This window comes from Brachionichthys hirsutus, chromosome 18 (assembly GCF_040956055.1).
Source record: "Brachionichthys hirsutus isolate HB-005 chromosome 18, CSIRO-AGI_Bhir_v1, whole genome shotgun sequence".
NCBI lineage: Eukaryota > Metazoa > Chordata > Actinopteri > Lophiiformes > Brachionichthyidae > Brachionichthys > Brachionichthys hirsutus.
This window is the reverse complement of record NC_090914.1, coordinates 2,077,460-2,104,644: the sequence shown is the minus strand read 5'-3', so window position 1 is coordinate 2,104,644 and position 27,185 is coordinate 2,077,460. Positions and strand designations below refer to the sequence as shown.

Below are 27,185 nucleotides of genomic sequence, written 5' to 3'. Positions count from 1 at the left end.
TAGTAGTGTGCTGAGCTCTAAATGAGATACCACATACAGGAGGTTTGGTTATTTCATTAACAAAATGTTAGACTCAAATATACAAGATCAACAATATAAAACCCAAAGGTTTTTTCTTATTGTAAAATGTTCAGTTTTGGAAATTCAAAAAAGACAGAAACTTGCAAAAAAGGCCTCTTTTTTTTAAACCTGATTACAAAGCAGTGCTAGCAATACCATAGAAGAAATGCATGAGCCACCTGATGCCAAGCAGCTCTGTCTGGAAGCCTTGGCTGGGGACTGCAGCCTCTTCCAGGAGAGACCGTGCCCCTTGACTGGCACCCAGCTGCAATCGTCTTCTTCAAAAGAGCAGTAACTTCCGTTGAGAAAGTGGCCTGCAAATATATAGAGAAAATATGTATCAGGGGAAGAGGGGATCAAAAGGAGGGGGCATGAATTGTGTGAGGTAGGGGAGCATATAATGAGTGAAAAGGCATGTCAGGGGGTTTGAGAAGACATAATGGAGTCAAGGCTGACAGGCAAGCTGCCAAGGAGAAAAAGGACAGGTGTGGCATCGGGATCGGGAATCAAGAAGTTGAGCCACAGTGAAAGGTTGAGGTTAGGGTTAGAGGTTGAGATGAGAGAGGCATGCAGGAGACACACTAATGGGACCAAATCTGAAACAATTAGGGTGAAGGTGCAATTTAGTAGTGTGTGTTCAGAGTGACTGCAGAAAGAGTAGAACATGGAGACCTGACGAAGAAGACATGGGATAATAGAGAAAGAGGACCTGAAAGGAAATGAGTAAAATGAGTTGGAGATGGACAAACAGATGGAGGATTTAAAGCATTTTTATTCCATCCTGAGTTTATTCACTGATCATTGTGTGTGTGTGTGTGTGTGTGTAGAGACACTCTTTCCCGCTTCACACATCAACGCTCTCCCTGTCTCCTGCATGAGTCGAAGAAGAGCAGAGCGGATAAAGTAAATTTGTTGTGGTAATGTTCCAGCAAAAATTGGCAAAAATGTTTTTGTGTGTGCTGTAAACGGCACACTCCCTTCCCTCACGGGTTACCGTGGTAGCGCTGCCGGGTTTCTGCCAGAGCGGCTTGAGACAGAAATGACGGACGCTGTCCTGCAGCATCTGTTTGATATTTTGACCAAAAACTGGAACAGATATTTCATACAAGTGCCTGAGAACTGCGTTAACTTGTGGAAAAAGGGTATAATATGTCTCCTTTAAACAATTTTTATAGTCTGGAGAAGAGGAATTCATTTCTAATGAATAAAAATTGTAGTTTTATCTGACAGAATCTACAGTAACGTTTTTTGTGTTCTGTAACGTTCTTTGCTGATATCTGATGTAAAAGAAATCCATTAAGATTTATTATTTGGTATCTGATCACTTCATACCCACTTCAATGTGTTCTGCAATACTGCAGAAGTTTACCATAATGGTTTTTAAACTCGCCAACAGCAGTCAGTTGTAAAATCACCACCATCGTCATCATTTTTTAATGATTTCAGGGGTCACTTTCAGTTAAAAGAAAATGGTATTGTTGACCGTTGACACCTCTGAGGTGTCTTTGAGCAGCATTTCAGTGTTTGAAAGTTTGTTTTATGTTCTTTTATCTCTTGCTATTTGGTGAGTGCCCATTACCTAGACAAATCCATGAATTTGCTGATAACAGTTTCCTTTTTGGAAATGGCATCTTCCAGATAATGGAAGTGAAACTGGCCTGAGTACAGATCATAAAGCAGGTACTGTATTTATGAAGAAGAAATGCAAGGGAAATGCAGTTTATCAATGGCACTAGTTTTTTTTCACTTATTTCTAGCATACACAAGACTTATAAGTTTCAGAAACCCAAAGAAGTCAAGGTAAAGCTAAAGTAACACAAAGAAAAACACTAAAAGCCATGTTTTTGTGTGGTTTTTCTTCATCTTATAAAGGGCTCTTTGTGCTTCTCTTTCTTCTTCCTGGATAATAAGTAAATTTCATTTTCTTCTGCGTCTTGTGATATGATGACTCACTCGCCTTGTTATATAAACCAGTTAGTGTCACTTAAATGTTCCTCATCCAAAGCACAGAGATGCAAAGTCACGTCATATGATAGCAGCTCATGATACGAATAAAGAAGCCAATGATTCTGTCACATCTGTACACATTAACTTTGTGCACTACTGTTCAAAATCAAGCCCATCTTGACACACAAATGGATTCAACCCAAAGATCTTTAAAGGCATTGATATGGCTAAAACAACAGCAGCATAACGACATGATCGTATTTGACAGCAAGCTAAGAATAACTTTTACAAGCCAAACATGACATGCTGTGAAAGCAGTGGATTTATTGTCACGTTGATATTCCAGTCTCCAAATAAGTCAAGACAAATTTGACCAAAAATACTTCAACTACAGGCATTTCCAAATGAAGATAACTCAAGGATGAATCATAGAGAACAGAGCATCAGAGAGAGAGAGAGAGAGAGAGAGAGAGATCATTATTTGATTTTGGTAGTGGGGGTAATTGTGTTGAGGGAAACAGATGACAAATATGGAGGCTAAGGTAGTCTGTGATTGACAGAAGAGAGACACGGATGATAGTGTCAGGTGGATGGATGAAGGATCCGCGGATCTCTGGTCCTTGTCCTCAATCAAAGAGTATAAAGTTTCCAGCGATTCTAAGAATGGATTGACGGAGATAGACCCTTGATTCATAGTAAATGACAGCTGGCCTTCATGCCTCTGTGCGCTCAGAATTATGTGGGCGCTCAATGGAAAAGATGAGTGGACATGTGTCATCAGATCTTTCATTTCCCAGTCGACTCACAGCATTTGAGCCTTTCCCATTGGTCTGTCAACGTGAAATTACCATGTCCTATTATCCCAACACATCATTCACAAATATTCATGTGGTTGTAATATATAATCCTTTGCTGCAGACGGTTTCGGAATTAAGTCAATTGTGTGCACAAGCTGGCGGATGATTATTTATCCGCATCTTTCCAATTGTGGCTTTTCTATAATTAAAATACTCAACACAACATTGAAATGAGGATTTTTCCCTCTTAGAGTTATAGACAATCTGTACCTGGTTGGCATGCTCACATTCTCTTTACCTTCTCATCTCATCTCTCATCTTACATAGTTAGCAAATCTATATGGACAAAGAAACAGCAATCATTTCAATGAACGCCACATGGGAGGCTGACTTACATTGTGGGTGTGAACTAATTAATCATGTACATTTTATGATGGGTGAGAAATTCTAAATTATGAGAGCAACATAAAAAAGGAAATAGTTCCGTCACACACACACACACACGTGGTTCTAAACTCTGACAAATGCTTTTCAGTACAAAGCACCACGCGACTGGAATAATCTTCCACTTTCTATCCGTTCCTTGATGACATTTCCATTTTATAAAAATGCCTCAAACAATTATCTAAAAAGCATTGCAATGGTTTCTAGGAGCTGTTTCAACTCAGTTTTGGAAATGTGTTGTACACACCTTGTGATATTATCTGCCTGTATGTGTCCATGTGTATTTATGTATTGTACATTATGCTGTATATGGTTGTACAGGTGTTCGTATGTATACATTTGTATATATGTAGTATATGAGTGTGTTCACTTTTGTTTAAAATGTATGAGATGTGTGGGCAAACTGGAGTCTTGTATGCATGAGAGAATGAGTTTGTTTATGTTTAATTGTGTGTATTGTTTGTAAATGTATTTAATTGCTGCTTATTTCGTTGATTTGAAAATGAGGATCGCGTACAAAATGAGATGGATCATGTCAAGGGGTTAGTTCTCTAAATAATAAATGTAAATATAAACAAGAACATGTTCTCCTGAAAAAGAGTGAACTCACGACATTGATGGCCTTCGTCATCGCCGAGAGGACAGTCTGAGGTGAAGTCGCACAGTTTGTCCAGTGGGATCCCAGGTCCATGGCGACAGTGGTACTGGCCCTCCAATGTGATGTTTGGGCTGGGTGAAGATGCTGGGTGGAAGAAGTGGAGGAATGGAGGAACAGGGAGAAGAACAGAAGACAGACAGCGATGAGCAAATGTTTCTTCACACAGCTGTTGTCAAAGCACTTTTTGAGAACAAAATAGTTTTACACAGATTCCAGAAAATGATATGGCTGGGAAATCAGGAAACAAAAGTAGGACAAAAACAATCAGAAAAATGGCCTTTGAAGCTGAGAAAGCGATTATGTTTCAGGTTATTGACTTTCACTGCTAGAATTATGCATTAGACACTGAACATGAATCAGTCGTTTAGGCTTTAGGAAAAACAAATTACAGGCTGCTGAAAATATGCAGCCGCTACATAAAAATGGATTGGTCAGTGACAAAGACCAATATAACTCCTGACTGTAAAGCCTGCATGACATCCGTAGACATACCTGAAAAGATTGTAAATAACTGAGCCCAGGCTGCATTAGCATCTGGATTTGAATGCAGTGCATATCCATCAGGCAATGAGAACAAGCAGCATACGTAATGGCCTACATACTGGTGCAGGTAGCACAAGGAGAGGGAGCGCACATGCATACCCATACACTGACTGAGCATTGTTTTGCAAAAGTGGAAACACTGACGAAGAGAGTTTGGTGCATAAATATACGGACACTTTTAAAGCATTGCTAAAGGTTGACTTGATTTTGCTGAGATCCAGATTGCAGCTATTGTAAATGGTATAGTGATTTAAAGCATTTCCTGGTGTATGATAAATGCCCAAACGTGTAAGCAAAACGAACAAAGCTGGCACTCAAAGAGCTTAAATGTGCTTTTCCAGCAATTAAGTAAATATTATTAATATCAAGAAAATCACTGTATTTAGTCAATAGGAATTAATCAAGAGGGACAAATTGCCATCCAAGGACTCTTAATTATCAATTTAGACATAATTCTTTTTAGAATTGCTGCATATGATATCAATAAAAACATGTCTGCAAAAACATTTCTTGGATTTCATAACTACATTTGAACTCCACTGGTTGCAAAACAAAGTTTAATTGTATTTAGGCTTAGGGAGAAGATTATGTTTTTGTTCTTCACTTGATTTATTGCCCCACAAAACTATTTGCTGTTGATTCAACTCACATTATCTTCATTGCAACATGATGTTCAGTTTGAAACTTACGGTTCCATTTGGACTGAAAAAGGTTATAAAGCATGGTATGCTTTTGGATGCAGCCATCTTGATGAAAGTTTAGACAAGAATGACATTACCGGTATTATAATCCTCCACAGACTCCACTAAGTCAACACATTCTCATCTTTGCTCATCACAAACAGAACATTCACAGCCCTCCAAAACCATTTCTAATGCATGTACAAACTTTAAACCCACAGTGTCTTATCTTATGTGATCTTGTCTTATATTTAAAAAAAAGATCAGTGATGTGATGAAGTACTGAACGGATGTCAAGGTGTTTCCAGCTTCTTGCTTAAAGGGATCCCTGACTATAATGACATGTTAGCGCTATATTATTGTGAGTAAATTGGTGACCACGAAGGTGGAAAAGTGTTATAAGTGCAGTCCATTTGTTATGTTGGCTGTGCATAACTAGGGCTGCAGCCATTTGATGTCATCAACCCAGAATGCGTTGTGCACAAGAAAAAATTGGACTGGACACATAATAGATCCAATATTCAGCGGAAATGAAAATTTAGATTAATCCAAATAGGCAATAGGTTATTGAAATGTCTTCAAAACCAAAAAAGCATGACCTGTGATTCATCTCCAGTCTCGAGTGTGACGGTCGTGTGTGTGTGTGTGTGTGTTAGAGTGTGATCCAGCGCGACAGCACATCCTCCACCAACCATGCGATTGCTCCGAGCATCTCATATTGACATACTTCTGTTGATCTTTGCCAAAACAACAGAACCTGATGCTGCAGAGAGGACACGGGGCTCCATTTACACTGACACACTTAATCAGTTAATACTTCGTAGAAACAGTAGAGAGCCAGTGAGACAGACATTCATCTGCTGTACTCCTCTACATTTCTTGCTTTTGTCCTAATTTCAGGAGGGAGGGAGGATAGCCAGCTCCATCAATCACACCTGAGTAACAAGGATTGATTCATAACATCATTGAGTGTGTAACTGCTGAATGATGAACAAGCATTCAGACAAGAGTGAATTAGAACATGGGAATCCATAAAACTGATGACATCCAGGAGGTAAGAGAACGAAAGGAAGAAATTAATCAATTCATTTTTATCTGTCCGTTCTCTTTTTGTTTCACTGATGCCACACGGTGCTTAATCTATGCAAAGGTAAAATGATGGATGAGGAAATTATAAAATGACATTCTGAATTACTTTAAAGTTTCCATATTATAAAAAACTCACTTTTCCCATGTTTCTACACTAAAAAGAGCAAAATAAATCCTCCAGTCAATACTGCGTAGTTCTGTAATCAAGTACAGAAACTTGAAGAAGAGGTGTTAGTTGGAGAGTTGGAGCCATCTATAACTCGGAACTCCAAATTAACCCTAAACCTAAATTAAACTATACCTCGTTTGAAAGTTATATTAGTCACTCCCAATATGGAAATCAAGCCAGCCAGTCCTGATTGTTATAGTTTACCGCCCTCTGGGCCCATACTCTGCTTTTATATCTGAATTTTCTGAATTCTTAACAAGCATCTTTAACTCAAGCCTGCCAGTGGATCCTAAATGCGTCGAGCCGTGTCAAAACGTCAACCATCACTAACGGGTTCTGAAAGGCTGGACCGCTGCATGATGAAGAAGACGGCGTGCAATCAAGTGACACCGAAAACGAGGAGACTGCAGTGAGTGACGTGCGGCTTTTAATCAGCTGCGCTCTGTAGTCCGGAATTTACGGTAAATGTTTTTGACATTGCTCTGATAGAGATGCCTCCCAATTGTAAATGGACTGCGCTAATACAGCGCTTTCTACACCTTCGCGGTGCCCAAAGCGCTTTACAATTACCGGTAGGCTTCACATTCACGCATTCACACACTGCTGCCATACAAGCCAGGATTAGAACTGACCTGTCGGTCAATGGGCAACCCGCTAGCCCAAAAGCGCCGCCCCCACAATGCAGGATTTCATGAGGTCATGCAAAGCAGTTTATCTTTCCAGTTGACTAAAACCTTTGCTATGGTTTAGTGGATGTTGCTCAAAGATTTGAATACAAACAAGCGCAGCAAAGCCGAGCTGAAAAATGAGTCTCTAATCATGAGGAGAGCAGAGGGTAATTTCAGAGTGCAATTAATATGGCTTTTGCGTTCTTACGGATCAGCAAGCATGCCATTCATATCTTGAAACCCCTCTGTGTGCTCTGCAACAACAAAGCAATTTATTTGAAGAATTGCGTGGCTTCATGTGTACAGTATGGACAAAACACAACCCACAAACACAGACCATGTTGGGATTGATTGAGTCTGGTATGACATTCAGATGTAGCTATATCATTTCTTTTTGTATTCATTCACACATTTAGAATCACTGCTTTCTCTTATCTTACATGTGGCAATGTATTGCCCGGCGGAATGCAGAGGGTTGCGGCAGGGATGGCATCCGGCGTAAAACTTTGCCAGTATTAAGCCTGTATCGACTAGAAGGTTGATTTGCTGTGGCGACCACTGACGGCACAAGCCGAAAGAGGAAGAAGAAGAAGAAGAGTCCCGTCTACATTTTATTGTATGTGTGAATACGTTTTGTGTATTAAATGGTTAATTTATAGAAGAGATTACAATTATTCAGATTATTGAAATCATGCAATACAAAACTTGACATGTATTTTTTTACATTGTATATTTGACCGTTTACCTGCACCACATTTTATTTACTTTTATATATTCATAGCATTTCAAAGCAGGTGGGCTTTCTCCTTCCTCCCACCTGCAAAAACATGCAGTTTAGGTGAATTGGACACACTAAAATTGTCCGTAGGTGTGTGTCTGTGTCTGCTTGTCTTTCATGTGTCCCCGCGATGAGCTGGCATCTCATCCGGGTGTACCCCATCCGTTACTCGCCTTCTATCCGGCTTCTAAGCGGCTGTAGATGAGATGAAAGTGATTGTCTTGGATGGATATACTATATCTTACTGTGTGATGTTTTTTGCTCATCTTTGAGGTGCCCTGTTCGACCCGTTTCTTGTTTATACGGCCGAGTAAGCACTGAATTTGCGGACATCAAAGCATCTGTCCCTAGAAAAAGTGTATGTGGTGAGATTAAACACTTTGAATCCCTCAGAGCCAAAGAGCTCTGATTCACTAGTATAAACATTTCATTTTAGTTGCATATTTGCATATAAATTCGGAGGATTGGATCCATTCCAAACAAGATGCCAAACAACTGCATTGACTTTAAGGTTTGAAATATGAAGGATTTGAGATATGAACGTGTGAGTGTGACTGAGTTCTTCATCTCAGAAGAAGCAACGGCCATGATTTTGCTTCACCACGTACTGGCTAAAGCTGTTTTCTAAGGACATAAATTTAGTCCGTGTTGAAGTTACTAATAGTTGCAAATCTGACTCAACAAAGGACAGGCGTTTTAACCATTTGATATTTTTATAATAATAATGCATTGGTTTTATATGGCGCTTTTCTTTTCTATGCAGAAACTCAACGTGCTCTTACACTGGGCATTATTCATTCACTCCATACTTGGTGGTGGTGAAGCTACTATTGTAGCCACAGCTATCCTGGGGGAGACTGTCAGAAGTGAGGCTGCCAATTCGCGCCATCGGCCCTCCTGATCACCACCGACATTCACTCGCTCGCTACATTCACACAGGCAATATGGGTGAAGTGTCAACAACAGTGAACACATGCCGGAGTCGGGAATCAAACCGCCGAGCTCTTGATCCTAGGACGACTCGCTCAACCACCTGCCACCGTCTCCCCAATTTTTATCCACAGTTTTATCCACTGTAGCTGCACAGTTAAATATGTGCTGAAGATGCTAACTTTCAATATAACTGTTCTTTCTACGTAGCGATTGATCTAGGTCCCTTTATGACTGCCTGTTAATCAATACTTATTTAGTCTGTAACACTTCCTGCCGGGTCAGGGTTAATTTAGGCATCTGCTCATTTGGCATATAGATGCACTCTACTCTGTGCCCCGGGCTCAATATCTGACAACTAAACTGCCTGTATAGATTGCCTTGGAGAGAAGCCTGCAACAGAAAGCTGCTTTGTGATGAGGCGATGCTGCTAGCGGAAAGGCTTGAGGCAAAAGATTAAAAGGTGGGATGTGGTGAAGTTCAGAGCTCCTGCCTTGACAGGTTGGATCTTCCGTTCTGAAGAGTTTTGTTCTTTTGCTTTTTAGTCACATGTACTTTTCATCCTTTTATCCTTTCATCATTGTTGGCTGACAATGTGTTTTAAAATATGCTGAAGAATCATAATAGCAACAGAAGCCATACTTTTTGGAAAAATGTAATCACTATAACAAAATAAATTTCATCAATGTCCATCTATCCAGTCTTCCACTTTTTTACGTCACAGGAGTAGGAGCCTATCCCAGCTTGCTATGGGCGAGAGGCGCATCGCAGGGCCACACAAAGACAGACAACCATTCACGCACACACTAGCAACAATTTGGAATAATCAATTCACCTAAATATTTGGAGGTGGGAGGAAATCGGAGAAGACAGAGAAAACCCATGCAGACACGGGGAGAAAATACAAACTCGGCACAGATAGGATTCTAACCCAGACCTTCTTGTAGAGAGGCAACAGCGCTAACCATTGTGCCACCCTTTCATCAATGTGTAGCATATATAGGTAATCAGAAACTATGTAATTTCTATTGACTACAAACAAAACTAGAAAAGCACTCAACGCGCAGACCTCCGCCGAGCAGCTAAAATTTACACCCTCCACATGGTGATCTGGATCATCATCAACAAGTTATAAATAGTTCTTGGTATCTTTATACACCAACCATGAACAGTAAAAGTGAATCAGAGTTGATGTTTTTAACAGATCTTTTAATCAGTAAATGGGTTTTCAATGTTAAAATGTAATATTTTTTCCAAGCATTGTTCTGGATCCAATCCAAATGAAATTCAGTTTAGTGTGTCCAATTACATTTATTATATTGTGTATTATTTATTATGCAATATTTACATTTATTATATATATTAATACAGTTCCAACAAAGTGGAAAAGCAATTATAATCTTATGCTAGATATGTTATGCGCATTAAAAGGTTAATTTAAATACCATGCTAAGATACCAAATGGTGTTTTTCTTTTCCTCTTCAGAACCCCGGCACTCATCCATCCCCTTGTCTGCAGTCACCCACTCTGCCAGCTCCCAACAAACCCATTTCCTTCATTGAGTCCAAAGAGCAGGGTGTGATTGATGGACCTGGGGACAGCCTTGCAATGCAGTGTACCTAATCGCAAAGTATAGACTTGCTGTACCGCTCCATTAAGCTAGTTGTAATGGTTAAGGAAATGTGTGACGGAAGGGAAGGTCAGCGGTTCAGGTGCTTGAATAATTACGTTCTCTGCACAGATATGCCAGAACCATCAGAAACACTGGCAGAAGGTGGAATTCTAACTTCTTGTCAGGAGGATGTGCTTCAGAGTTAGGGATATAACCACACAAGTCACTTCATGGGCAACAGATTGGATTGCTTGCCCCTCCTGTGACTGATGAGTTAATTAAAGTGGAAGGGTGTGGCAAAAGAAGTTAGACACTGCTCTATTTATTTTGTGTTGACTCCAACTCCACACACTTTACTGGTTTGAGTAATCATTGTATTTCTACTCCAGCAAACAAGGAAGGAAATGGGCATTGTTAAATTTTCAATTCAGTCAAAAGATCAGACCTCATTAACTCATTGTATGCCATTGACTTCTAAAGACATTTTTTATAATCCAAACATTCACTGCGAACCACTGCCACTGCGCTCGATGATGCCACACAGACACACACACACACACAGAAGCACACACAAGCAGGATCGAATACCCCTCCTCATCTGTCAAGGAAACATTTTAATGTATTTTTATCTGGTTACTCGAATTAATTAATCAATATCAGAATACTTTATAGATCAGCATGTGTGCACTAACAGGCTGCTATGTGTCTTTAGGATAGGATGGAATAAGTTGCAGTTACAAGCACATTTAGTACACATTAAACAAGCAGATACAGATGAATTGATTAATTAAATAATCTATAGCTGCAGTCCTAATATATATACACACTTTCCAATATATATTGGAAAGTTAGGACAAGTGACCCAATTTCTAATTCCTTGGTTAATTAAATATTTTAAGATTATGACCTGAAAAGGTTACCGTAGGTTAAATCAGAAATAGAAGTTAGATATGCAGAACAAAATTAAATATGCATCCATGCGTGCTCTATTTTAGTTTCCCTCTCCTTGTCTCTATTATCTGGTCTTCTCATTTCTCTCCTCAGCACCTCCTTGTTTCATCTCTTCTCCATCTTGCTGCTTGTGACCCAGAAATTGATCTAACCATTTTTCTCTGTGGAAGTCTTTTCTGCACCTGTGAAAGGATGTGACACACAGCTGGAATATGCAACCGTGGCACTGGCAGCACTTCCTCTTGCGTTGAAAAGTTTAATTAGTTGCTGAAGATCATCAAATAAGAGATCAAATCTTTGCTCGGTCGTGTGGTGCGTTGCAAAATGTTGTGCAGCTTGCATTTCTTAATGATACTTTACATTCATAGGTGTATTATTTATGCAAAATAAGAACATATTGGGAATTATAAAAGTACACATTGAAGTTGTTATTAGGGATCATGAAATACAATTCCAAGCCACAGACAGATGATTCAGCAGCCATGTCTCTGAAATATAGATGTTTCTGTTTGGTTACGCCTCTTGCAATGAGTCCTTTTGACTCAAACTTGGATACATGAGAAGAAGCGAAAGACAATTAGGATTGTAAGTGCGAAGACGGATTGGTGACACTAGATAGGTGTGAGTGTGTGTGTGTGTGTGGCTGATTGTCTGTCTGTGTTGCCCTGCGATGAACTGGCGGCATGTCCAGGGTGTACCCCGCCTCTCGCCCACTGACTGCTGAGTACGGTGCCGGACAAAGCGGTAGGAAAATGAATGAATTAATGATTCAAGATATAACATATTTTGTTTTGTCTGTCACTTCAGCAGAATTCAGGATCTGCCACCTGCCAACATCCACTTTAGTTCCTGCTACGTACTCGAGATGCAATAAAACATCCCATACAACTCTATAGAGCATCTGATTATATGATTATAGCCTATAACCCACAAAATATAAAGTAACTTCTTTACTACATTTAACTATCAGCATACATAAAAGAAAGGAAATGAATCATGAACAGCCCAGTGAACTAATCTTAGAACACAATTGTGGATATAATACCAGAAACCTGGTTTGAGAAACAGATCTCAGATATCAGATGAACCATATCACAACTGCTGATCACTGCTGCCGGATTTAATTTGGTCCAAGACAAGGAGTTAATTGTGGAACATTTCTCTTGGTCACACTGCCTTGATATTCTCTTTGATTTGACTTCAGCAGATTCTAACATGGTCTGCTCAACAAGATTACACAAGCCTGAAATGAGACATTTTCTAACCATTCTCTTATAAAGCATAAATGCAGTATATGTGTGTACTACATGTTTCATTAAAACCACATTGTCTGGGTTTGACAGTCTGTATTCCTCTGCTTGAAACAGGATTTTATACATATTTTCTGAGCAATAGACACTTTATTTGTAAGCAGGATTTACTGTGTTGCTGCACAGACTTCTGAGGAAATTGAATCAGTTATATTAATTAAATTTTAGGAGATTTTGCAGCTGACAGAGAAGGATATTATTTCAGTCTCGAGCTGTTTGCGCATATTATTTCCCAACATGGTGTAATGAGGTTAAAAATAACAGAAGGTAGCTGTGTAATTTGCAGTTTGACATTTTATGCTGCTTTTGGAACTTGGTCATTCCGCAGACATGTGAGACACATTTAGCCCAGCCATTGTTTATTAGTGAGCCTATGACAGGAAACTCAGAGAAAACAACGGACATAACAACACTTCATTTGTAATCCTTTTCTTATAGTTTTACAGATTTGTCATTCAGATGTTTTCAAAGTATCAAACTTTACGAAATAAACCACGTTGCTCACTTGCATTTTAAGCAAAGCAATTGTTTCGGGTGAGCCAACTTACCCATGGTGCAATTGGTGGTGAAGTGGGGCTCGATAGTGGCCGTGTCATCCTGGAGAGTCCGTTGATCGTAGCTTGCCGTGAGCCGGAACGGTGTTCCTCTCTGGGTCCCCAGGGTGAGGTGGACCACCGCCCAGCTGCCAAGGAGAGAAAGCAGTAGGGTGAATGTGAGGACCAGACAGCATGGCTGACAGGAGCACCCACACCTGTGGGGGTTGGGGGTTAGGGCAGCTTGGGGCTGCTCTGCCTGAGCTCCTAAAGTCTGAGCGGAGGGACTGTCCAGGGTTTCAGCGGAAGTCGACGTGGGGGGTTCCTCATTTCCTTCCATTTTGGCAGGTTCCCTTTCTTTCTTTTTCTGCAGAGCACAACCCAGACCCTCTGGTTGTAGCGGAAAATTAAAGGTGGCGAGATGCGAGGTCATGGCTCAGTTTGAGGGTTTATGGCAGGAATGAGGATTTAAATCCACAAAAGCAGCAGACAGCACCAAACTCAGGTCAGGCTCTGGCGTGTTACTGAGCTGCAGTCCTGTGCTGAATGCTGGCTTCCTTAAACCAGCGCCTGACTTTGTTTGGTTTAATTTTATTAAGCAAATTGTGATGATTGGTCTTTGGCTCGAGCTTATCAACAACCTTCCTCTGTTGCTCTGTCTCTCTCTCGCCCTCATCGCTCTGTGCCCTCCTGGTTTTACTCATCCTTTTATTCTTGAGCGATGGCTCCACACATCGAGAATGCCCTGTAAATGCATTTCTAATAAATGGAATTCCCATAGTGAAAAGATAAAGCAGCAACATAAGGGACAGCACAAATACAGAAAAGAACCCCCTTTCCTCAGACAGAAAACACAATAAAATACATCATATTTATGAAACACAACACAGCCTGACCAAAGTAACCTCATGAAAATTATCCATCACCACTTTCATGTACACCTCACTGCAAGAAGGTACTGGGTTCCAATCCGACTTGTGGTCTTTCTGTGCAGAGTTGGTATGTTCTCCCCATGACCGCGTGGGTTTTCTCCGTCACCAAAAACATGCAAATGAGGTGAATCGGCTAGTCTACATTGTCGTTTGTGTATGTGTGCGTGCATGGTTGTCTGTATGTGTGTGGCCCTGCATCCGGGGTTGCCAGGAGACATCACTCACACTGTAACCCAATGATAAATAAATAAAATGTAAATAAATGATGAAGATCCTTCATGTGGGAATCAGATATACATGACTAATAATTCTCATTATGATCCTTTGTGTCCCAGCGGTCGGTTATTTAAAGATCACCTGACTCCTGCTCAGCGCTCTGTTGGGAGCCTCTCACAAGTCAAAAGTAGTTTTCCCCATCGTATCAAGCAAAGCAAAGCAGCTGAGGCCTACAAATCGTTGCTGACATTTGACAATTCTCATTTCATACGGCTATTAATTTATGCTCCCTTAGTGCTTTGCTCTATCTAATGAGGTCCTTTTCATTTTAATTTGATGTGTGTGCATTTGCGTTGTTTGTCCATGCTTATTCGTGAGGATGCAGGATGCTTGTGTCCTAAACACATTAAGGCCTATTTTCTCTTGTGGGTTCTGGTTTGCATTAGCAGTGAGTCCCATCCATCAGGACAAGCAATACACAAAAGAGTGTGTTCTGTATTCATTTCAATGTGCTAGCTAATAATTCTGAATCGGACCCATGAACAATCAATAATTCTGTCTTGGACTCATGAACATTATACAACCGGTAACTTGCACTGTTCTGTTTGCACTGCGTGATAATATTATTAGTTTTACTGCTGCTAATACACATCTGTGTATCCACTCCTGATGCTGCTGTTTTTGTGATGCGTTCTGTACATATACGTTTTTTGTAACTTAGTCATTACTGTTACATGTTGCACGACTTCACAGAAAAATCCCTAGTCTGTGAACCCTCAATCCAATGGTTATTTTTGTTTTGTTTCTTGCTTTATTTTATCCGACCTTCAGCTGGCCTCAAACTACACATTCTGGCTCTTAACTGCGATATTAAGTTTGGTAACCATACTCTGTGACAGTGCGACTACAGCAGTGAGCTTTACGGTATTCTGCAGGGAGCATCAAAGTCAGACACTAAATATAGTGTCTACTATATCAAAAGGTCTTATCTATGGAAGCCTGCTGCTCTGTCACATCATGATTTTCATCACAGCCAGCCAGTCTCTCTCTGCTGCTCCAATTTCACAAATTTTGGGAGGACGGGGATGACTAATGCAGCTGTTATATGCAGCAGCAAGCAGCAGCCACTGGTTGCACAAAATTTAATCATGGCACCGCATGAGGTGAGTGTAATTGGGCACTGTTTTGAGAAAGTGCAGCACACCCTGCAAATTAGAAGCCATAACTGGAAGTAATGTACTTGTTGCCTTCAGACTGGTCGTGGAGCTATAATCAGGCAAAAGAATGGGCTTTATCCATTCGACAGTAGGTGTCACCATAAAGAAAGCAGAACGAAGGTACTTCTGTAACTCAGCAAAGACTACGATTGGCTTAGCCCCATTAAATGGATGTCACCTCTTTAATGGTTGAAGACACTTTTAATATTTAAGTTTGAGACAGAGAAACAAACAAGACGAAATGAGATGTTGACAGAACAAATAATCGCCTCCGCCTCTCTCTTCAGTCTCTTTCCTAAACAACACCTTCAATAGGAACACAGATCATCAATGACAATGCAAACAGCATTCCTTTCTGAAAACACCTAATAATATCACAATAAACACTAAATTATACTACACCTTTGCAGTCCTTGAGGGTCCAGCTTTCTAATAGTCTGAGTAATACATCCGTCCAGCCTTGTGGGACGTTTGAATTGTGAACACTGAGGCCCAGGCATCGTAAAAGTGGGTGAGACAGCAGGTATATATTTATTTATATTTAAAGATAATGCATTAGTTATAACAGCTGCTGGAGTACAGGAATGCATTTAATCCAATGAGGCAATCCAAACAGAAAAGCATCTGTTCTATGGCATAATTACAGGCAGTTGTGATAGTACTGTTTTGCAGTATATTTACTAATTTTGGTACTCTATCATGGCAGCTGTAGTTTCTCCATGACCATCAGCAATCAAACCACCTTCACTCCACACTGGATATAACACCGTCCCAGTTCACAGCTCATCGCCAGATTGTCTGCTTGCCTACGAGTTCATGGTTTTTTTGGACCCTGCACACCACCCCACCTGAGAAAGCCTCACTCCGTTCTGCCGACTCGCCTGGATAACCTCTGGACACCTCGCAAGACCCAGCCACCCCAACTTTCAATTAATAAACCCTTTTGTATTTTACTACCAGCCATTCCGTCTTTTGTCTGCATTGTGGGTCCAGATCTCAGTTCTTCATGACTTGTGTTGCACATTCTTATTTTAAACATGTGGCCAGAATGTTGTGTGCAAAAGCACAAAAAAAGAATAAATGTTTTACACAGTTTTATAAATTTGGTATGTCTTGACAATTTATGTCTAAAAGAAATTGTTACTCAAAAGTAAACATTCCTAGATGTAATTCGAATTATCTTCCAAAGCCCAATTAAAATACTATACTTATTGCAGTGTAAACAACCTGATAACTTGTCACATTTGCAACATAACATATTTATGGGACCATAAGACTGATGTCTTTCAGCATAAGCCTCCTCTGAGACCGCTAATGGAGCTGGCTTTTTGTTTTTGGCAGATCACCAGGAATCAAGGTAATCCGGCCAGTCCCCCTATTAAAAAAAATAAAAATAAAATCATAATTTCATTTATACTGAAGATTCTATTTCTCTTTCTGCATTATTATAATCAATTATAATGCCATCCACATATTGGTAAAAAACAAATTGTGGAAAGCCAAACCAATCTGTCTTTTTCAAACTAGAATTGTGCTGAGAGAATTTCATCCTCCGATTTGACCTTCATTTCATAGTCTAGGGCTCAACCAGATGACTCGAGCTGATACTGGGCAATGCTGACAATTAGAAGCCGTGTTTCACATAATAATTTTGAAAATAATCTATTCATGAGTTTTTATTTAATGACTACCGGAAGCACTCTAAAAGGCATTATCAGTGTTGATTAGATTAGATTCTAAACATACAGACCACAAAACGATGTTGCATCATGTCTAACTTTGTCTAAGATAGTTTTGACCTCAAGGGCATTCAGCAACATTATGTTTGTCACACAAGTAAGTTAGAAAAATCACCCACACTCTCTGAAGGTTTATTTGGGTGAACTCAGTGTTCTTGATATCCTCCTGCCGTCAACATTTACCCTCCTGCATCATCCTTGGAACACTGAAAATCACCACACACAGTTTCCTCATCCGTGAACCAGATCGTTTGTTCCCAGACTGTCATGGCAGAGCGATCAGCCCGAATCTAACGGTGACCATCAAGCTCAGTCCTCATTCCTTCAATCATCCAGAATTGCTCCATGACCCCCAGCCTGTCTTTCCACCTTTCTATTGCTTTGCCAACTATTGGCATTGTCTTTCACTCTGCTAAATACCATACGCAGGAGTCTGTGCTCAAAAGACACTGTAATCATGTCCAAGTTACATCCACACTATAATCAATCATGCAACCTGTCCTGCTGCCTTTCACTGTTCTGAACATGTGAGCCACCTCCTCACTGAACCACTGAAAAACTTTGCAAGAGTCCCAGCAGAAATTAATCACCACGGTTGGGTCTGTTTCTTCATAAGGTAGTGTTGTGATAGGGCAATGGATAAAAATGGATATCAAGGTGATCATGTTGCTACTGAAGAGCATAATTGTATGTTGAGTGTATCAAATACTCGACATACTTAACATAGGTAATATTCAGCAAAAGAAATGTATATATTCACATACTGATGAAGCGTTTGCAGAATGCAGTGTACAAATTACATTTTTTAAGTGTCTGTTGCATTTTTCAGTGAAAGGAATCGACTGTTTAAATTGAAGTCAAACGGAAAGCAACAGCAGCATTTCTGAGAGGAAAAGTAAGAGAGTGAAAATTTGAATATAAACAATGCATAAATTCATGGTATTTAGAATGCGTCAATAAGAAGTACGTGTAGTGGTACGCACTGCTCATGAATGAATTGATGGTGCTGTGGCCTCGCCTAAAGCCTTGGTTAAGGTCAATATGTGCTGCAGAAATATGCCGACCTTTGTGATTGCAGATTGCCATTGATCGTCACTTAAATTGTTGATGCAATATGTTTAAGTGTGGCTAGAGGCATCATCACATTGCATTACTGGAGGGAAAAATGCCATGCTTTTACTCCCCGGCTATAAGCAGCTAAATTAAGCTAAGACTTATAAAGGAGAACTTTACCCTGCATGATAGTTGAAATGGGGTTTTCAGTATAAGGTGTCTCATACTCCACTGCAGAGTTCTCAGTAATGAGGCAGTTGGTGAGGACGGACAGAAAGCAGAACAAAACTGAAGGAAGTACCAGCTATAAGGTAAGATGGGACCTGAATATAACAAAATGTGATGTATATATGTGCGTGTGTGTCTGTTTCTGTGTGTGTGTGTGTGTGTGTGTGTGTGGAGTAGGTGAAAAAGTTAGCAATAATTGTCATTCTGGCAGTAAACAGATACAGTAAGTGCAGCATAGGCTATTGTGTTAGTAAATAATGCAGCTTCCTAGCTGCAGGAAAAGTAAGCAGTTTCCACTGAGGTAGGAATTAACTTTGGACCTGGAAGAAAATGAATGCCCCTCAACCCCCCAACATCATCCCTGCATGCTTATATCATTTTGAGGGGATCTTTTTGCCACAAACATTTGAAGACGATTTATGTGAGTGGCGTTCTATAGAATGCCGCTAGAGGTCAAAAAGAGAACTAAACATGTACTCACTGTTGCCCCTAGTGGCCACTAAAATGATGCATGATGCATGGCCCAACTCTGATTGGTCACCTGATTGGTGAGGTGGCTCATGCATCTTACTTAGGCGTCCGTGGGGGCACCTCCTTGGATTGATGGAGGATTCAAAGTATTTTTATTCCATCCTGAGATTATCGCCGTCATCGCGCCGTGTGTGTGAAGAAAAAGAGCAGAGTGGATAAAGTTTATTTTTTGTGGTAATATCCCAGCGAAAATTGCCAAAAATGTTTTTGTATGTGCTGAAACGTCCCTCACGTCTCTTGACCATGGCAACGTGCGTGTGCTCGCTATGAACGTACTTTTGCTTCCGGGTTTAGAGCGTTTCTGACGGAGCTTTTTGAGACAGAAATGAGGGACGCTGTCCTGCAGCATCTGTTTGCTATTTTGACCAAAGACTGGCACAGATATTTCATAAGTGCCTGAGAACTGCGTTAACTTGTGGAAAAAGGGTATAATATGTCACCCTTAATGTTTGATTCTTTCATTGTTAAATTAGCTATTGGATTTGTGTAAATAAATAATTAAACAAAACTGTTTTTTCTTTCATCCCCTAATGAGCTAAGGGGGACGTAACAGTCTTCTTCTCACATACTGACCCTCTCACCAACAAATGTTTTTTTTAATTCTTGGAGAAGTCACTCACAGCTGTTCCACATGCAATTAGTGCACCGTCTGTTTGATTTGGGTAGTTTTTCACCTCATTAAAACTTCCCTCTCAATAGATTGGTTGTATTTGCTGCATTAGGGTCTTGTCAGATGTGACTTAAAACTGTGTTGGTATGATTGGATTGGTGCTTCTGATTATGTGTGTTGTACAGTACAATAAATTATCCCCCAGGAACATGGCTCCGTATTGCTCAGTACATATTTAATGGTACATGTGGGAGTATTACAAATACCTTTAGTTTTAGTTTTAAGGTAACCTAAAATACCTTTTATTCAATACATTTCCATTTTATAATATGCTTACATATTTTTAAAAATCTTTTTAAACATATTTTTATTTTGGAGTTATACTTGCATGTACACCACAGGAATTTGTAGTACGCATTTTTATATTCTCACCCAGCAGGTCTGTACATTTCACATCACCAGCATGAAACAGGTCGCTCATATCGGATTTGGCTGTGGCCCAGAAACCAGATGACTGAAAATCACATGCAAAATAATTTATTATAATATATATGGAAATTGTATCAATAAAAAGACTAATAAAATGGTCAAATCTTGACTCACTGAATATTTTCTTTTTTGCTCATGTAAGCTGTATCAGATTTTATATACTGTGTGAATGGAGGTTTTATTCCTGCTCGTTTATGATTTGCAGACTGGGAGGGAGATTGAAGGATTTATTGATGCTGAATGCTGCGGCTACAACCATATCCATTTGTATCAAGGATAACAATGCGAGTACAGTGTACAACAATCAATGCATTTTCATGAAAGAACAGTTCTCCTAAAGACAGTGACTGTGTGAATGTGGAACACATCAAATATGTAATATCTGAATGAATTAGGCAATTGTTCCTACAGAAATTGCGTCTAATTTCTAATCAGTTAGTGAGAACTGATCAGCAAATTCACATCATACAATTAGTGACATCATACAGCATCAAAAGCTAGTAGAATACTGGACTATGTATGATCAATTAGTGAAAATGTAGTTAGTTGACCTCTCTATGCTAAATCTGAGTTTAATGTTTTGAGCCGGTTCCAAGCCCAGATAAATGTAGGGTTGTGTCAGGAATGGCATCTGGCGTAAAAATGTGCAACAAAAAAATAACATGCAATAACCTTAAATAAGAAAGTCTTCATACTTTTTTGAAGTATTTACCCTGTTTTTTGCTCGTTTATTTACTAAGTCAATGCATATGGACGTAAAAAATACTCAACTACAAATTGCTGGGGTACTGAGTGACAGCGGAACAATCAGATGTAAACACACTCGCCAATTAGCAGTGTATTTGAGGTGCTATCTCTCTCTCTGCCTACAGTATATGCTTTTTCATGTTGCTGGTACACCTTTAGTACCACCACCACCCACCTGTATCCACCTGTAAGGGGGTTCAGGAGTTTGTCTCATCACGCCATCACACCTATAACAATGTGAGGAGTGATGAGGCTGGAGCCCAAACTCAAAAAAAGCTGCTGCTGTAATAAATTATTTAAACAGTGAATTCTGACTGAACTAGTACTACTGAAGCAATATATATATATATAAAAGACAACACATCTTACAACTTGTCTTGTTCCATACTGCTCACAGTAGGATGCAGTTGCCCGCGATCGGTTTTGAAAGTCCAGTGGACTCACTCAGCAAGTCGGTCAGTCATACAGTAAGTCTCTGTTTGGGCTGGGACATGGTGAAGAAAGCAATAAAATATTCAGGACCAAAGGCTTTGTTCTGCTGCCTGATAATGGACAGTGTGCAGGATAAGTGATTTTACCGTTTTATGATAGGAGAAGTGCTTGTGGTAGTTTGACCTTATGAACTTTGATACAGCTTCACCTGTGATGATCTCACATGCCTCACTGGTTAAATACTGAACAAGCTTGAAAAGAGCATTTGATGAGTTACACTGAAGGACAGATGCATCTTCATTACCAAAGCACTGTCTCGGTAAACATAACAATCACAACAGAGTGGGTGGAGGGATGAAACACATAGTGGGTGTTAGACGAAGAGCAGGGTTTGTGTATGTGGCATCCCATGGCTTAGTAGAAATGAAAGGATCACTTTTCGAATAAAAAAAAAGTATGTTCACTGAGGTGCAGCTGTTAGGGAGACGGGTCCCTGGCCATTTCACACAAGCTGGCTTTGATGCTGCTCAGAATGCAGAGTACAGTGCTGCTTGGCACCAGACCTCAACAGGAATCTCTGATGGCCGGCCACAGGGGTGGTGAATGGAACATCTGGCTAATACAGGTAAGTAAATGGTGCATCAATTATGGTCTCAAAGGACGGTGTCTGGAAGTACAAAGGAACCAGAGAAAGTCTCTCGGTTTGTGTAATGAATGTAGTGGATAAGATTGAGATTCATTTGCCAGGGTCTGGCTGCCAAGTCTCTGGGCTGATTGGACCTGCTGGCTGCCAACGATGAAAAAGGTGTGTGTGTGTGTGTGTGTACAAATTACATGTGATGTGGGTTCCTTGTTTTGAAGCATAACCATCTGATGGATTATACATTCTGCCAATCTAATTGAGGTAGCCATGAAGACAAGTCTGACAATAACCAGCATTACTAGTCATTACATATCTGAGACTGCAGAAAGGCCCATTTATCTTGTGCGAGGAAGCACACTGCACTGATATTGAGACAGCTCCACATGTAGCAGGCTACATATGGAGCTGTCCAGTGCTGGTCCTGAAGGTGACTAAGGGAATGTTCTTTGTCTTGCCCACCGTGGTTGTTTTTTTTGGTTTGTGCATGACAATCACATAACTTATACACTGCCACCATCTGAGAAATATTTACTTACGTTCAGAAAGACAGATTATGGGAGATAAACTAATCTTGTAAAGTATGCGGGTGTCTAAAATGGTTTAGGCTGGGTCACACTGTTCCTCTGTGTGACCAGGTCAAATGGAATGAATCACTCACAGAGCTCGGGGTGAGATTGGCCCTAATACATTTGACCTCAGAGACCTCCTTCATGAAACGTGTTCTGTATTCAAACATGTTTAAACGGTTGTTGGGTATTAGTCTTATGGGTCTATATGGATTCTCAAAGATTTGGAAAATATAATATCGATGTAAAATAAATGAACGCACTAACATGCAATATATGAACTGTACTATATTGGGAGTGAGGAAGCACTACAAGAAGGCATAAAGTAGTCCTGTGATGAAAATGTAGCAGTGGTGTAATGCATTACTCTGACGGCTTCTGCCATCTCGCTCACAAAATAAGACTGGCCCGGTTATTTACAAACACCAGGTGGAAAATAAGACATCTTAACTCATGCGTGTGTAAAGGCTACACCAGCATGCACAACTCATGTGTAGGCAAAACTCATTCCTCTATGAATAGAGGCACACAGCTCTTTGCTCTGCTTCTCTCTGTGCTGATGGAGATATTTGGGATGCTGACGGTGTTTGATGAGTCAAGTCCTTCGCTGCCTGCGTTCAAATTCTGAAATATACTTCAATCAGGGTACTGGTATACGCACTGTATGATGGAATCTAAGAGAAGGACTTTGAGAAGTATTCTACACCAGAGAGGAGACATATTCTCTGGAACATAAAAGGGCTTTAATAACCTTCACTCAGCTATTGTTGGAATGTTTGGCGCCTTATCCTCATCTTCTCTACTTTGATTTCATAGTCGAGTTTCTTCATGATCAGATTTAAACACAATTGAAATTTTTGTTGTCAAAAATGGAACAGATTTTTTTTCTCATAACATTCAGACTTTACTGTACTTTTAATTTGATCTGTTTTAATGCTGCTACAAGATTTAATTATTACTAGGCAACAGTGGGTGTCCTTTCCGCACTAACTCCCCCTGTCTTCTCAGATCCACCTCCTGCAATCAGTTCATCCCTGTCACCTGTGCTCCCGTCATCACCTGCAACACATCTCCCATCAGCCCTGTCCCTACATATACCCAGCTCAGACGCCGCACCCCTGCCAGATTGTTTCCGATGTTTCCTACCTCCCACCCCTGCCAGTCCAAACATGACACAACGCAGGATTAAAATTCCAAAGCAAGAACTTGTGTTGCCAATTAGTGAACTGACTGATCTTTCCAGTGGTGGGGGGTGGCTCTACCTGCCTTTATTTTTGCCCTCCTTTAGTGCAGTATGATAAGTGATTTCCCACTGGAATAGAGATATGAGGAGTGTGACTGTACAAGTCTCTGAACGGGAGAGATGGTGTGGGTGGATGGCAGCCTCCGACTACAAATGAGAACACTGAGACGCACGCCGTAATCGGCCACACATGAAATGATCACATCCCTGCAATGCGTCCTTAGTGATGTGAATAGTTGTGTAATCATACACAAAAACAGCAACAGAAAGATGGCTGTAACAAAATGAAAGACTTTTTTGAATCCAATACTCTAATGGTGTTACACACATAAATAGCATGAAACATGTCTATAGCAACACAAAAGTATTGATCCGTGTATTCTGACTTCACGTCCCATCAAGCTCGCTGTCTGTATGGCTGGCTCTCTCTCTTGCTCGCTCGCTCTCTTTTTTTCTGCCTGTCGCTCCGGATGAAGATGACTGGGTGGCTGCTGAAAACACTAAACTCAATACAATCTATACTTAGACATTGATAAATCACATTTTGATCACTTTGATCCTGCACACAGTGCTGATATGCATTGAGTTGAGCCATACTCTGGAGTGTTGAACAACAACGGGCTAACCCTTGCCGTTAAGGCACCCAAATGTTTCCACTGGAAACAATTATCTGTGGTGAGTAGTGTTTGTCAGAAGGATGCCATGCTAGCCCTATACACAATTATATATGACATCTTTACATATTAAAGGCGGTTTATTAGAAAAAGAAAAAGTATTGTTTCATTGTCAGTTATTTAAAGTGGTGCTCATTATTTAATGAGAAATACCCTCAACAGATTGGAACCCTCAACTTAGGTTCTACAATCCCTTAAAATGTTTTTTAAACCTTATCCAAATTCCACTTGGAATATGGTCTCCTTCATATTCCTTCAAAATAAGGATTTTTGATGCAGGGTTAAATCCTCCAGCAAGTTTAAGGACAGTGTGTCAAGATGTTAATATGTAACTTATATAAATGTGGAATAAAAATGTCCTTCATTTTTTTGCATAACTCTAACAACTAAACTAAACTAACAAATAAACCAAACTAATTACATGTTTAAGCAAAGGGAACACACAACCTTATGTCCACGGCAACGTTCTCTCCTTGACAGATGCCATTTTATACATTCACTGATTATCAAATATCAAATCTGATATTTGTGTCAATTATCTTTTCAATGCATAAAACAAGTGCTTACCCTGTGATGCGTGGCAGCGCGTCAGTGGAGAAGAGAGCAAGAGGAGGGGTTTCTCTCTCTATGAGTGATATGGTGTACTGGCCACTCTGCTTGGGGTGGAGGAACACAGCCATATCCAAGCTACAGGGACCCTGACTGCCTCGCAGCCAAGGACTCAGCACCCATGGGCCCCCAAAGGCTGAACTATTCACCCAGAGGAACTGACCTGAGGGGGTCAAAGGATAAAATCAGTATGCAGAACAAATAAATGAAGCCACAAACAGGAAGCAAGAAGCACAGTAGGACACTGGATTAGAGACATATTGATCACACAAACACAGATCAGAAGTTTGAATATGAAATCTCATTAATGAACAGAATCCAAATGAATGATGGTCTTTGATTGGCCATGGCTGAGAGTGGTTTTTGATGAAATCGTTGGAGTTAAAGCAGCTTTGCTTCAATGTCAACTTATTAAAAAAGATGGGGAAGATGATTTTACAGGCTTTGAAATGAAGTCCCATTTCACTTTCAGACCTTTTGAGTTCATTCTTTCTTATTTACGGTGATTTGCGTTTCGTATTTTGGCAAACTTCTACGGTTGTGATTTGTATTACTCTGCATGGTTATTGATCATTAGACCATAGAGTAAACTAAAATTTTCTTTGGTAAACTATTATCATATAATCAGAAATAGTTTCAGCCTCACACTTATTTAGAAATGTATTCATAGTAACAACAAACAAACGTGAATATTGATGGTATCTAAGCAGATAAACAGGTACAGATTAATGAACAGCTTCTATTTCAACCAGCCTTATCATTTTCTTTATTCAAGAATTACACTATTCCTTATAAATAACTATTCTCACTGTTTATTTTAACACTACTTTGACTGTTTTTCCAGAATCATAGACAATGTTGGAGACGGTTTGTTGTTTGTTTCCATGTATAAAATCTCACTTACTTATTACCCATGTGAAGAGGAAGATGAGCCCAAGAAAGCAGGAGTAGAAACATTTAAATCCAAAGTTAATAGCTGAATTCTGTGTCATTGAATTAACCTGGCAGACTATGTTGTTGCTCTCTGTGCAGATACAGATTCAATCAGATGAGCTTCTTGTCAACACAGAATACCAAATCAGACAAAGTGCTGGTGAGAGTAGAACTCCCACAGATAATACTGCAGCTAAAGGCCTGAATGAAGTAGAAAAACAAACCCGTTTAATTTTTTTATTTTTGACAAATCCTCTTGTTGCATAATGTATTTACTCAGGGTCAGAACCAGTATTTAATATTTCTACAGTGTGATGCCTTCACATTTTAATTTACATTCATTATACTGAATAAGATTTTCTGCCAGTTATTTTCACTGTTAATGTGAAAAACTAATTTCTTTAACCTTTTGAAACCAATAGAAACAGTGTTGTTTTTAGGTTAACTTAGCCATCTTTTGCACATTCGTTAGTGTTGACCCGATGAATATTACTCCAGTTTATTACGTGTTTTCATCCCTGCAGACACATAAATATCAGGTTTTTAGCTGCTAAATAATTAGATATTTTAGCAGCTACTTTCTAACTGTGCTTTCCTGATGTTTGCTTCAGGCTGGTAGAAAAGAGTTGCGGCTCATTTCTGTAGCCTCTTTCACTGTATCACAATGTTTGCACATTGTGATTATAATTTATAGATCAAATGGACCTCACATGTATTAAACTGTATGGTGTGAAATAAGAGTTTTAAAAACTATTTGCACTTTTGATAATGGACAGTTAAAAAAAAAAAAGCAAGGTACTATTATTTCGTCTTCCAATATTAGCCATAGCCACGGAAAAATGGTGATATCGCCACTCTGACACAAACTCCACGAGACGTTTTACTGAACTACTTATACATCTAACTAAATATCAGTCTCCTGCTATAAATCTTTTTTTGTTTTTTTAGTGTCAGCACTATGCAGGCCTTTGTTCCACTTTCCCCTAAAGGTATGAGTAAGTACAAACTATTTTAATCTTGATTAATTAGTCAATTATTGTGATTAACTCAATACTCTTTACCAATTTTTAATTGACACCATGGATTTAAAGCAAATTCTATGTCACTGACAATCCAGTACAAATTTGCTTGTGCAAGTATAATGATGGTCTAA

The 27,185-nt window shown here is 39.8% G+C and overlaps 1 protein-coding gene across 1 annotated transcript in view; it reads right to left on the bottom strand.

Annotated features, from left to right (window-relative positions):
* Positions 1-27,185, bottom strand: part of alk (ALK receptor tyrosine kinase) — a 163,420-nt gene that overhangs the window by 28,741 nt on the left and 107,494 nt on the right. Inside the window, exons 4-7 of the mRNA XM_068751629.1 lie at positions 25,058-25,262; positions 13,186-13,319; positions 3,859-3,990; positions 240-374 (exon numbers count right to left, since the gene is read on the bottom strand). Coding sequence (XP_068607730.1) covers positions 240-374; positions 3,859-3,990; positions 13,186-13,319; positions 25,058-25,262 — 606 coding nt within the window. The remainder of the gene's footprint in view (positions 1-239; positions 375-3,858; positions 3,991-13,185; positions 13,320-25,057; positions 25,263-27,185) is intronic.